This window comes from Oryctolagus cuniculus, chromosome 9 (assembly GCF_051225735.1).
Source record: "Oryctolagus cuniculus isolate XC-2025 breed Fujian yellow rabbit chromosome 9, ASM5122573v1, whole genome shotgun sequence".
Taxonomy (NCBI): Eukaryota; Metazoa; Chordata; class Mammalia; order Lagomorpha; family Leporidae; genus Oryctolagus; species Oryctolagus cuniculus.
The window spans coordinates 118,604,707-118,619,335 of NC_142875.1; the positions used below are offsets into that span (position 1 = coordinate 118,604,707).

Here is a 14,629-nt window from a genome sequence, read left to right on the forward strand (position 1 = left end):
TCTGTTATATTACATAAAAGTTGGTTATATAAAATGTGCTTGGTAATACAATCAACACTCCCTTCTAGCGCCTCAGAAGGAGTTTGCCCCCTGGCTTGTTGAGACGAGTTTCATCCACTTGGACAACCACCACCTCTGCAACAGGTCTGCCCACCTTGGAGCCTGCACCAGTACGGAGGGACCGTAGTGCCAGCATCAAACTCCACGAAGCACCTTCGCCCAGGTTAGACAATCTTTCTCCTGAATTTTATCTCTTAGAGAAGTTAGTTACTGAGAGGGAGTGGCAAATTAGAGCAGAAGGGAGGTCCGCCCACTGACCAGGATAAGAAAAATTCAATTGAATGAAAATTGAATGAAAAGGTGGTTATTCTGGTGTACGAAATGTTTGAAATCTGTGCATCATTTTTTCTGTAGTGTACATTTTCCATGAGCTTTTTGAAAACCTCTCATATTCATATGCATGGACTTCAAAATTTTGAACCATAATAAAATTAACCTTTAATCCCATTTTTCATGAACATTTTGAAGTACCTGTACCATTGGTTAGAGCCAGCTTTGAACATGGAAAAGGTGTGTGGTTTAAATGCAGAACAATGTAGGGATTAACATTTGGAAAATTAGCTTTAAACTCTATTATGTGGGCTTAAATATAAATGGGCAGCTTGACCTGCCAGTGTAACCTTGAATGAAGAGCACTGAGCCAGACTAGATTTCACCTACTTTATTATTCATCCTGAGGCCCTTAATCAGACATCCAATCTTACATTTGCAAATAAAGGTAGATTCTGCTGGGCCACTGGATCAGCTAGCTAACCAGGTAGCAGCAGCAGAAAAGCATATAGAGAAGTAGATCAACATATACCAAGGACTATCATATTGAAGAATACCTGGATAGGTTCAAACGTCTGCTAAATTAAACTTTATTTAGTACATTTGTCTCATTTTTACAAAATAACTTAAAATCAAGAAATAACAAAGATAAATAAAATGTAATGTTAATATCCAAAAACAAATTTTGAAGAAAATGCCTACTTAATGAAGTGGGGTTAGATGGAGCTATGAGTTTATCCTTTTCTATTTTAGAATAATTTAAATAAAATTATTTAAATGAATTAAAATTATGAGACCATATGATCTAAGATTTTTGAAACACACACACAGGTATGTCTCAATTTCATTTAATAACCTGATGAATGACTAATGATCACATCTTTGTTGAATTACAGGATTGCAATACCAACACAATGCGGAGATTGCCTGAGAAATAGAAATCTTTCGATTCAAAATAACTTTTTTAAAGATTTATTTATTTGAAAGGCAGAGTTGAGGGGGATGGGAAGAGACAGAGACAGAGAAAGACAGAGAGAAAGATCTTCCATCAGCTGGTTCATGCCCCAAATGGCTGCATTAGTGAGGCATGGACCAGACTGAAGCCGGTGTGGCCAGGAGCTTCATCTGGGTCTCCCATGTGGGTAGCAGGGGTCCAAGCACTTGGCTGATTTCCCAAGCATCTTAGCAGGAAACTGGATCAGAAGTGGAGCAGCCAGGACACGAGCGGGCACCCATATGGGATACTGACATTTCAGGCAGCAGCTTAACCATGCCACAACGCCAGCCCCAATTCAAAATAATTAATGACTGCTGAACGTTCTAGATTTCTTGATGGAAAATGTTTGATTTCTTCCATATTAAGGTTTATATTTTAATCTATAGAATCAGGAACAAAATGGAATGATTCTGACAGGTATCAGTGTAATCCGACTCTGTCTTGTAACCTGGACTTTGTGACTCTTCTGCATGCATCACAGGAAAGAATTAAGTCACTGTCTCAAGAATGCTTCCCAGCACTGGGAATTAGAAGACACTGGTGCTATTTTTCTGTAAAAATACTGACTTGCCAATTTCAGCAGCAGCAAACATTGATAAATGGTGGTTAATACTATTATTGTTAAATACTTCTTAAGAAAATGAGTACCATTCTCAGTGTGTATGATTCAAGAGACTATTTGACTAACACCCTTTGCCAAGTTTTCTGCCATTGCATAGCAAATGTTTTGTGATTTTCTTTCCATTAGGTGATTCTACCAAAATCCACTCCTGCTTTCTCAAATATGTCTTCATTCTTTCTATTCTTTGTTACTTCGGGTCACATCTCATTTCCCATCCTCTTCTCTTATTTTAGTTAATTAAATGAAATTGGGAGCCGAAAGTGGAATCATTAGGAAGAAGGTTCCAGGAACATTTATGAACTTAACTCCCAAGGATCCTCCCATTTTGCTTATAAGATGCTCAACCTCAAATATTTTCAGAAGAGATAAGGAATAGCACATGATTCTACTCATTCTCTTTCCCCTAAAAATACTCACAACTGTGTTGCCTTGGTATAGTTTTTCCCATTGTCTAATTTATTACCCCTTAATTTCACTGTCCTATAAAGAGTCCTGATGGAAAATCTGAAAGTGATATTGCATTTTCAGCCTTATGAGGAAATGAGTAGAATTTGAGACCTCAGGGGTGACCCATATATGAGTACATAATGATGGTGCCACCTCTAAATACAGCTAGTTTTGCCCTTGATTTTAAACCAAAGTTAAAATCCTCTTTACTTAGGAGACCTATTGCTAACACTGCTGATTGATTTCCAGACCATTTGAATTTTTGCTCTGGAATTTCTTTCCCACTAGCCCTTTTATTTATTTCTCTCTGTGATTTTCCTGTATTGGGGCTCTAGGAGGACTGCAGTGACCAAATAAAGAACAATGGTGATAAGTAACAATTTAAAAGGGTACGGACTTAGACCCTTTGAGTATCTAGCTGGGTGACTTACTCCAGGTCATTTGAAGGACAGTCAGGGACACTGGACTGTGAATTGGAATACCCTTAGTCCTTTCACACATTAATGTGTGTTCTGAGTGGAAGTCATTAGCCTGCCTGAGTCAACATGCCCGCTACAAGGAATCATTAGGTTGAGGGTACCAAAGGCATAGCTGGAAGAGGTGAATTAGATGGCAGGATACAAGTTGGTGTCTTTTTAAAAAAAAAAAACAAAAAACAGGCTTTAGAGAAGTTGGAAAGGCTAAAATAAATCACACTAAATAATTCTAAATGAACCTTGGAACAGACCCCTGTAAATCTGTATTGCAGGCATAGGCAGTTGTAAACTTGATAAAAGACAATGGTTACTGGTAAAACTTTTAGGACTTAGGAAACTTTTAGGAATGGGGAGAATAAGGGTCTAACACCACTTTTGTGAGAAAGGTGGAGCTCTCCCATTGCAGGCCCGTGTACAGTTTTCTTCTGCTGTGTCAGCACAAGGGAATTAAGAACAGGTTTCCCTATGCTGATTTCTTCTCTAGTATCCAAGTTACTACTACATGTTTATGAAACTTAAACTGGAATCAAGAACTAAGGGTCAATGAAGACCTGAAAATACCATGAGAATCACACAGTGTATGAGGGAACCTATGACCTGTAATGAGTCTGTGTATATTTATATATAGACAAATAGTAGAAATATTGATATTATATTTTGTTAGTATTATAATAGTGATATTTATTCCATGAGGAATAGGGTATACATGGTTAGGATTTATTTATTTATCTTGAGTTTGTTAAAATCTCATGCTTCATAGGTACTCCACCATGGAACTTAATAAACCTTTCAAAATGAGCATTTTTTTAAGATTTATTTATTTATTTCAAAGAGTTTCAGAGAGGGAAGGAGAGGCAGAGAGAGGGGTCTTTCATCTGTTGGTTCAGTCCCCCACGTGACTGCAACAGCTGGAGCTGCGCCGATCCAAAGCCAGGAGCCAGGAGCTTCTTCTGGGTCTCCCACACAGGTACAGGGGCCCAAGGACTTGGACCATCTTCTTTCTACAGCTTTCCCAGGCCATAGCAGAGAGCTGGATCGGAAGTGGAGCAGCTGGGACTAGAACTGGTGCCCATATGCAATGTTGACACTGCAGGCAGTGGCTTTACCTGCTACGCCACAGCACCGGCCCCAAAATGAGCATATTTTAAATATTTTATTTGAATAAAATTGAAGGCAAATATTGAGTTAGCCTTCATAATGTATTCTTTGAGATACTGTATTAAAAAATTCAGTTGATGTTAAAGTCTTATCTTTATGAGTCTACATGGAAAAGTAGCAACGTACTGTATAATATATAGAACACTGAAAATATTTAGTTCATTTGCACATTATGTAAAAATTCTTCATTGTAAATCTTATTAGTTAATCAGTCCAGCAAGTGAGTTTAAACAGACTTGCACCATAAGGCAAAAGCTGGTGTAATTACCTGTCAAGTCCAAAGTATCCTTTGATCTTATGATTATCCAAATTTCAGCCATTTGTGAAATACCTATGATGAGATTTTAAAGGACATGAAGGCCGGTGCCGTGGCTCAATAGGCTAATCAGAGCTCTGCCTTGCGGCGCCGGCACACCTGGTTCTAGTCCCGGTTGGGGCGCTGGATTCTGTCCCGGTTGCTCCTCTTCCTGTCCAGCTCTCTGCTGTGGCCAGGGAGTGCAGTGGAGGATGGCCCAAGTCCTTGGGCCCTGCACCCGCATGGGAGACCAGGAGAAGCACCTGGCTCCTGACTTCGGATCAGCGCGGTGAGCCGGCCGCAGCGCACCGGCCACAGTGGCTATCAGAGGGTGAACCAATGGTAAAGGAAGACCTTTCTCTCTCTCTCTCTCTCTCTCTCTCTCGCTGTCCACTCTGCCTGTCAATATATATATATATATATATATATATACACACACACACACACACACACATACATACATACATACTAGGAGGGGCTGACACTGTGGAATAGTGTGTAAAGTCACCTCCTGCTGAGCCATCATTCCCATATGGGCACCTGGTTTCAAGTCCCAGCTACTCAACTTCTGATCCAGCTCTCTGCTCTGGCCTGAGAAAGCAGAAGATAACCCAAGTCCTTGGGCCCCTGCACCCACGGGGAGGCCCAGAGGAAGCTCCTGACTCCTGGCTTCAAATCGACCCAGCTCTGGCTGTTGCAACCAGTTGGGGAGTGAACCAGAGGTTGGAAGACCTCTTTCTCTCTGCCTCTGCCTCTGCCTCTGCCTCTGTAATTCTGCCTTTCAAATAAATAAGTAAGTCTTTTTTAAAAATAAACAAATACAAGGATCCTGGATAAAAGAAAAATCTCTTTATAAATGAAATAAGGAAAAAAATGAAATGATGCAAATGTCAGCATGTTGTATCAGTCTCAAAAAAAAAAAATTATGCGCTGCCTCTATTGCCTGGTATATCAATAATCAAAGGTCCCAGGCAGCAGTAAGTACATTTTCTGCATTCTTCCCTTTGAGAGATCCAAGACTGTTGGTGCAGTTCCCCAAAAGTACTTTGGTTCCTCATTAGCACGTGTACTGGTTTGTATTTTGGATGTGAAATTCTTAGCAGTGCCTGCATATTGCTCACCCCAAAAATGCCATTTTGGTTACAGACTCTCTCAAAATTATTCCCCATTAATTATACAGCCTTTACAGCAATCTCCATACATCTATGACCCCATAATTCCATCAATTTCAGGTTCATTTACGATAAAACATCCAGACAGACCACGCACATTGTGCTTACATTGCCAAGATTAGGTTGAAAGAAGATCAAATTGTCAAATTATATTGATGAAAATTACCTTTTTTTACTCAGTACCAAATTTGCTTGTGCTTAAAAGGCATTATCAGTGGCCGGTGCTATGATGCAGCAGGTTAACGCCCTGGCCTGAAGCGCCGGCATCCCATATGGGCGCTGGTTCGAGACCCGGCTGCTCTACTTCCAATCCAGCTCTCTGCTATGGCTTGGGAAAGCAGTAGAAGATGGCCCAAGTCCTTGGGCCCCTGCGCCTTCATGAGAGACCTGGAAGAAACTCCAGGCTCCTGGCTTCAGATTGGCTCAGCTCCAGCTGTTGCAGCCAATTGGGGAATGACCCATTGGATGGAAGACCTCTCTCTCTCTCTCTCTACCTCTCCTCTCTCTCTGTGTAACTCTGACTTTCAAATAAATAAATAAATATTTTTTTAAAAAAAGGCATTATCAAAATGCAGGCCAAATGTTTTCCTCTTGGAGCAGTACAAAATTGTCAGCTTACTAAATTCTTCTCTCTCACACATTAGGATGAATTCTGTTTTAAAATTAACATGGAGTGCTCGCTTCAGCAGCACATATACTAAAAATAACATGGAATGTTTTGAACAATACACACAGAGATGTTTCAGTTTGTAAAGCCTTCAGGATTTATTTCCCATTAATTACATGGCTTACATTATATTCTCTAGCTCAGCCCTTCATAGATCTATTAATTGTAGATTTACTTACAGTAAGCAACCTATAGACCCCCAAGTATGAGAGTACTTCAGAAAGTCTGTAGGAAATGAAATTAAAAGATAATTCACATTTTCAGTTAGCATTTTGATGACCCCTATACATTGTAGTAAATATTCTCTCAGTGAAGTCTCCCCATGACATCTTCCATCTTCGTAAGTACCATCAGCATGGCTGGTTTCAAGTCCATCACTATCGTGTGTACAAGTGGATTCGGCTGACCAGTCACCATCTTTCTGGAGGATCACTGACAAACAGAAATCATCAGATTAAGGCCTGCTGCTAACCTTTTCCTTCAGAAGAAAATAGTGTGAAAAGTAGATCTTCGAATGATTTTATAAGCGTTTTAAGTTTTAGATGTAGATGCATGAAGAATAATAAGTGCTAAAGAGCCCTGAAGTAAATACTAGGACATGTATAGCTCTTGTAGGTTCACCTGCATCTTAGGCAGGTGATCTGCTTAGTTTAGAAAATGTGTGAGGAGCATGAGTCTCAGAGGATACATCAGAAAGTTCATGAGAAATGGAATTGAGGCATGGGCTTTTAGCACAGGGGTTAGGTTGCTTTTTGGCATGCTTACATCCCATGCTGGAGGGCCTGGTTCTACTTCTGGCTACTCTGCTTTCAATCCAGTTTCCTACTGTGCACCCTAAGAAGTAGCAGACAATAGCTCAAGTACTGGGGTCCCTGCTACTCACCAAAGCGTCCTCAATTGAGATCCGAGCTCCTGGCTTCAGCCTGACCCAGCCCTGGCTGTTATGGGTGAACTAAGATGCAGAATCTCTCTTCTCTCTGTCTCTCCCTCTTTCAAATAAAATGAAAACAAAATAAATAAAAATTGGGGGGAAAGTTTAAAATTGGATGAAAAGATGTTTATTTCCTTGCAACAAATTTAGAAAACCACACAAATTCTCATGTTTTCCATGAGCTTTTTGCAGATCTGTTGTACATATGGTTTTAAAAAAATTTTGTACCAAAATCAACTGATCTTTCCATTTTTCCTTGAGCATTTGGAAGAGCACTTGTAGAAGGAGAATGAGACGGTTGATTCTTAGAGTTGGATAAATAAGAAATTTGTGTTTTCTCTTTTGTTAGCCCAGTATGTATGATGAGTGACAGTATCCCTGCCACAGAAATTGAGCTTGGATGACCTATTTTGTCATCTGCTAGTGAAGAGGTTTTGTCATTGAACCTGTACCAATACTCAGACTGACAAGTCCGTTATGGGAAGGATGGTTTTATTCTGGCAGTATCTGCCCCAACAGTGGGTGAATAATGTCTTCATTTGTCTTTGAATCCTGTCATTACAGTGCTGTTAGTCCTGATTCTTGGAATAACCCCATGATGATGACCCTCACCAAAAGCAGATCCTTCTCTTCGTCCTATGCTGTTTCTGCCGCTAACCATGTAAAGGTTAAGAAGCAGAGTCGACCAGGTAAGTGACTTCCTGGAGGAAGTGTTCATGTCCTGTGCACCATGCAGTGACCAAACCTTCAGTGTTGAAATGTCCTAAGGGTGCTCTATACTCACATGTCTTAGGGCTCATTGTTCGAAAAATAAGAAGTTTCAGTAACCAATTAGTTATTTAAATTTCTACTTTATATGATGATAAGGGTTCTTTCAAGGTTGTTATACCAGGTTTCTTATCTTAAATTTATTCAATGAACAGGAAATTAGTGTCATAATTAAGGATAATTTTAGAAGCATCATCTTAAAAATTTCAAGTTTAGTTTTAGTGTCTGTTTTAAGAAGTTGATATCGCCAGTGCCGCGGCTCTATAGGCTAATCCTCTGCCTGCGGTGCCAGCACACTGGGTTCTAGTCCCAGTCGGGGTGCTGGATTCTGTCCCAATCGCTCCTCTTCCTGTCCAGCTCTCTTTTATGGCCTGGGAGTGCAGTGGAGGATGACCCAGGTCCTTGGGCCCTGCATCTGCATGGGAGACCAGGAGAAGCACCTGCCTCCTGGCTTCGGATCAGCACAGTGCACCGGCCGCAGCGTGCTGGCCGCAGCAGCCATTGGGGGGTGAACCAACGGAAAAGGAAGACCTCTCTCTGTCTTTCTCTCACTGTCCACTCTGCCTGTCAAAAAAAAAAAAAAAAAAGAGGTTGATATCTATATGAGTTTGAGGAAAAGTTTTATTATAGATTATCTGCAACAAGTAATCCTGATGTCAACATTAACAACAAAGTTTTAGGTAAAATGAACTGATTTGGTGGAAGATTTCTTTGATGAGGGTCTCAGATACAGTTTTTGTTAAATTCTGTCACTTAATTGCTCTTCTAAAATCCCAACTGACAGCCTGGGATTTTTTTTTTTTTTTTGGTCACTTCTTGAAAGCATTAACTTCAAAGTTTTACTTCTCAACATTGTAGGAAACTTTCATGAGGTTTTTAGCTATTTCCTGCTTAGTTTATTCATCCTCTTCTTGAGCAGTTTAAGAATTCACCGAACAGCTCTTGGGGAAAAGCTACCCCCTTTGCACTGAGATATGAGACATTCGAGTGCTGGCTGCCATGGCAGCCCCAGACTCCAACTGTTGTATCATCAGCCTCGTGACATTGCTAAAAGCTCTACTGGCTTGCCTCCCTGATAGCTGCACCCTTCGGCTGGATGTGAGGCCTCCTGTCCATGCCAATAGTCAGTAAATAATGCTCTGAAGGGAAGAACACTTGGCAGGATTTAGGCTCACCCTTCTGAGGTTCTCTTCTGCCTGGGAACTTGGTCCCTAAGAAGTGGGCAGTTTGCTTTGGTATCATTTTCCTATTTTTGACCTCAGCTTTTCTATTTGTTCTCAGAGAATCATGGGGTTACTACAGGCTAACTGCAGCAGAGCCTCTACTTCTACAGGTAGAAGTCCTCATAATGGCAATGCTTATGTTTTACTCCCCCAGATGCCAGCAGCAGCTGAGGTTGGGCCCAGTCAAAGCTAGGAACTGGGAGCTCCAACGAGGTCTCCCATGTGAGTGGGGGACTCTGCTACACAGCCGGAATGTGCATTAGCAGGAATCTGGAATGGAGAGTGGATCCAGGACTTGAACCAAAGCGCTTGGATACAGGATATGAGCATCCCAAGCGGGAGTTTAACAGCTGTGTCAAACACCCATCCTGAAATATAAACTTAATTTTCAGGGATCCAATTTAAGGAAAGATTTCTGCTGTTTCTTTCATCATGAAAAGGAAACATAAAACTTTCTTTAATTATGCACATTATACTGGATATTCCTTGAAACTGTCACCTCCTTTGCGTAAATCTCTACTCTTCAGTTCAGGAAGACATTTCCTCCAAAAAATACAGTTCTATTAAAATTACATCACTGAAATAAACTCTTGGTAATCTGGTTTTCCAGCAACACATCTGAACTTCTCTGCTCTTTAGAGACGTTCATTACACTTTAAAACACAGAAGTCATTAATGACCCTGAAATAGAACTGAATTTTCACTAGCGCCAGGCAATGCAGAATAATGGAAGCAAACGCTTCAACTGAGATTGCCCTGTGGGCAAATACAGATTATCCCAGTAATACAGAGACTCATCTGGAACTTCAGCAAGGTGGAAGAACTGAATTTGATAATTCCACATTAAACCCAAGGCTCTTAAAGGCCACTGTGATGGTCCTGGGTCTGTAGAATTCCTTGGCTCTCTACAAAATTACATGCCATGAATTTTTGAAGGAAAGCATCACCAGTTAAAGGTCATGGGATTTTAACAGATTAAATACAGAGCGTCCAAGCAGGAGCTGTAAACACGCTGGAAAACACTGTTCCAATCAACAGGAACAACAAAATGGTTTTAGATCTCTAGAAAGGTTGAGATATTTCAATGTAAATACTTAACTGTGTTATTTAATTTTAATATTTACATGTTTATAGGAAAAAACATGATTATAGAACCAATAGCAATGAGAAAAGGCATAATAACAGAGAAGCTGAATCTAACTTTTGGTCTTATAATCAAGGATAGGTGATAGGTTAAATGGCATCATAGACCACTAAAGAGAAAGAGTAAACTCAACAGAAGAGAATATGAAGAAATTATCCAGAAGGCTACAAGGTGAGAAATTGTAAAATAAAAATGATTTTCAGAGAGCTAGCCTTGTGGCACAGTGGTTAATCTGCCACTTGTGACACTGACATCCCATATTGGAATTTTGGGTTTGAGTCCTAGCTGATCCCTCCATACATCTCCCTGCAAATGTGCCTGGGAAGGCAACAGAAGATGGTCCAAGTACTTAGGCCTCTGCCACTCAGTTCTGGAGACCTGCATGGAATTCCAGGTTCCTGGCTTCAGACTGGCCTAGACCTCGCTGTTGCAGCCATTTGAGAAGTAAACCAGGGGGTTTAATATCTCTCTGTCTCACTCTCACTCTTGGCCCTCTGTCACTTTCAAATCTTAAAATAATTTTTTTAGAGGTATAAGACAAGGAATCAGAAGTCTAATATATATCATCATACATTTAGTAGAAGATGAGAGCATAAAATATTTGCAGAGAAGCAGAATAAATGCAAAGAAACTTACATGTGGGGCTGGCGCGGTGGCATAGCCATTGAGGCTGCCCATCAGTGGAGTCAGCATCCCATATGGGCGCTGGTTCAAGTCCCAGCTGCTCCACTTCCAATCCAGCTCTCTACTGTGGCCTGGGAAAGCAGTGGAGGATGGCCCAGGTGCTTGGGACCCTGTACCTGTGTGGGAGACCCAGAAGAAGCTCCTGGCTTCAAATCGGACTAGGTCTAGCCATCCAGCCAACTGGGGAGTGAACCAGTGGATGGAGGACCTCTCTATCTCTACCTCTCCTTCTCTCTCTTTGTAACTCTTTCACATAAAATAAATAAATCTTTTAAAAAAAAAGAAGAAACTCACCCATCACAAAATGGTGAAACTACCCAACAACCAAAACAAAAAAATATTCTATGGGTCAGCCAGAGAAAAGACAAGTTACCTTTTCATCAAAGGAAATCAGTCTGAGAGCAAAATTGTCAGAACATGGATTGTCTTCAACATTCTGAGAGAATATAATAAATCAACCTAAAATTGTATACTTGGAAAATCCAGCAGAAATAGGAGTGACATTTTGAGTGACGTCAACACTTTTCTACCTACCTCATCTTCACCAAAGGAATATGTAATGGAAATATTAAAGAAGATGATATTAGAAAGTCCAGAATCTAATAATAGTGGTAAACAAGTTGGAGTACCACGGGACAATCCAAATAAACGTGACTGCATAAGTAATACAATTTCCAGATTTATGGGTAGTTTTTCAAGGCATTTTTTTTTCAAGACAGAATTAAAATACCTGACAATGAAATGTTCCTCAAGAAATGAAATTTTTAAATTACCCTTGAGCAGGTCACAAAGTTGGTTCAGATGAGGAAACTGAGGCATGAGTCCCCAATCTTCTTTTTTCCTAGTGATCTCATACTGGGAAAAAAAGTTGATAATGGCAAATTGGCACAGTTTGTATTGGGATTTTTTTGTTTTGTTTTGTCCTTGCCTGAGTGCAAGAAAATAGGAGGATTGGTTCTCTTTCTCTCGATTGCTCTCTTTAGTTAAGTAATCAAATAAAAACTTAAAGTCAAGAAGCTGAAACTGGGGCCAGCACCATGGCGTAGTAGGTTAATCCTCCGCCTGCCGCTCCGGCATCCCTTATGGGCTCCAGTTCTAGTCCCGGCTGCTCCTCTTCCTATTCAGCTCTCTGCTATGGCCTGGGAAAGCAGTAGAAGATGGCCCAGGTCCTTGCGTCCCTGCACCCTTGTGGGAGACCAGGAAGAAGCACCTGGCTCTTGGCTTTGGATCGGTGCAGCTCTGGCCATTACTGCCATCTGGGAGTGAACCAGTGGCTGCAAGACCTCTCTGTCTGTCTCTGTCTCTGTCTCTCTCTTTCTTTCTCTTTCCCTCTCACTGTCTGTAACTCTCAGATAATTAATAAAAATCTTAAAAAAAAAAAAAAACCTGAAGCTGAAAATAATGGTTAGGGCAGACAGTGGACATACCAGCACAAAAGATGGATCATTCTCATGTTCCTGGGTCCCACTGCCCCATTCATAAGACCGAAGATAGGGCGGAGTGCAAAAGAAAACAACGCCCAGGTGAGCTTCCACAGGGGCAGATGGCAGGAATTATTGCCACAGAGAGAGGTTCTTGACATCAAGTGCATAAGATCTCTGCAACGTGACTACTTGGGAGGGAGTTTTGCCTTGGGACCTGTTTGGACTGCTGTTACAGAAGAGCTAAATGCTTATAAAATAACTTACATCCAATGCATGCTGACTTCAATTATACAAATCCCTGGAAGTCTGCCAATAGGGAGAAAAATATCCATCAAGAACCAGAGAGTTGAATTAGGTTACAGTTCTCCCTGGTCAAATGTGTCCTTCTGTTTTGAAAGCCTGTGCCCCTTCCTGAATGCCCTGCTTGGGTTGGTGGGGCTACGTAGGTGTGCCATGTTTGAATGCAGATGACTGTGGGAACAACTATGTGGAAAGAGTCTGGGGAAAGTCCCCCCCCCTTTTTTTTTGATAGGCAGAGTGGACAGTGAGAGAGAGAGACAGGGAGAAAGGTCTTTCTTTTTTTCCGTTGGTTCACCCTCCAATGGCCGATGCGGGCAGCCCACTGTGCTGATCCAAAGCCAGGAGGCAGGTGCTTCTCCTGGTCTCCCATGGGGTGCAGGGCCCAAGGACTTGGGCCATCCTCCACTGCACTCCCGGGCCATAGCAGAGAGCTGGACTGGAAGAGGGGCAACCGGGACAGAATCCAGCGCCCCGACCGGGACTAGAACCTGTGGTGCCAGGCGTTGCAGTCGGAGGATTAGCCTATTGAGCCACGGCGCTGGCCAAAAGCCCCCTTTTGGTGGCAAAGAGCATAAGCAAGCAGAATCTGATGAAGAGTAAAAGGAGAAATGTAAGAGCAACAAGCGATGAATTGAGGGGAAGCAGCTATACAGAATAGGCAAATGGAAAGATTAATGACCTGTTTCCAGAGGGGACTAATGAGATCTGTTCTTTGCACAAGTCAAGTAAACAAAGTGTCCTCTGGCTCAGTAAATCTGTGTTAATTTCAGATAGCTGAATACAACCTAGTTTCATACAATTATTCATATAAAATGAATGGGTGATACCACATAACAGTCCTTTGATTAAAGCAGAACAAGAGATTTAAATATAATTTGTATTTTTAATCTCACTACTTTTAATCTCACTTTTGAGTGTGAGTTACTGAAAATGGGGTGTTAAGATTATACCACTCCGATTTTTAAAAAATCTGCTATTGGAAAGTTGCTGGATTTGCAGTAGTTCTTATCCAAGTTCTTGTAAATATGGACTGCTTGATATAATGGTACTGATGTCTCTATACCTCTAAACTAGACTAAGTTTTTCCTATAGAAAATTAGAAATGGCATAAAACTTAATTTTGATATTGTGATTTTGTTTAGATTTGATTTTGTGTTCTCTTTATTTTTGACACATTTTATGTTTTGGAAAAATATTAAGGCTGACGATGTTCCTGTAGGCATGGAAAAGAGGCACATATTTATCAGACAAGCTGGTTCCTTTCTTGTTCAATTAAAATGGAACTGAGAGAGTTTTATAGCACAAAACAGATGGATTCACTTAAATAATTCCCCTCCAGTATTGTTTATCTTCTTCCTTTGATTGCCCCAAGTTCCTTGTGTCTTGACACACATTTTCTCAGGCTCTCGGGAACAAGGAATTACAGGCTGACTTACTCAAAGGAGTTGGTATTTTAGATTTTTTTTTTAAGTTGTATTTTTAATTTTTTTGTTTTTAAGTGTTTCAGTGTTAAGTATTTCACATTGGGACAGTTTGAATCATTCAGAGATTTATATTTCATGAGCTCTGTCTTTTTCCTGGAATTTCTTAAAGTTTCACAAATATGAAATGAAGATAAATATCTCTGGGAGAATGTGTATTTATCTGGCCCTTTCACTCGTGTGTGTGTGTGTGTGTGTGTGTAAATGTGCTACATAAATTGGAGGAGACTCTAAAATTCATAATACTCATTCCTTTAACTTTCAACCTGATTATGCTTAAAGCACCTTAGAAAATCTCTTTTTGATGTTTTGCAAAGATGATTCTTCCTTTGATTCCTTTGGAGAATCCTCTTCCTGTGTCTGAAATAATTTATCTGTAGCCTCTCGTATCTGTTATAGGGAGAAAGGATATTTGGCTTTACAGGTTGAACATTTTTATGACAAAATATCTAAGTTGGAGCTTTTCAGATGTTTGGGATACTCAACTTGTAAAATCTGTGCAAATATTTC

The 14,629-nt window shown here is 40.6% G+C and overlaps 1 protein-coding gene across 2 annotated transcripts in view; it reads left to right on the plus strand.

The window, feature by feature from the left end:
• The window catches only part of LOC100009330 (cGMP-inhibited 3',5'-cyclic phosphodiesterase 3A), a 333,186-nt gene that overhangs the window by 256,551 nt on the left and 62,006 nt on the right, over positions 1-14,629 (plus strand). For both annotated transcript variants that reach the window (XM_089303908.1, XM_051850837.3), the window contains 2 exons: positions 69-223; positions 7,660-7,784. In XM_089303908.1, the coding sequence (XP_089160034.1) occupies positions 69-223; positions 7,660-7,784 (280 nt within the window). The remainder of the gene's footprint in view (positions 1-68; positions 224-7,659; positions 7,785-14,629) is intronic.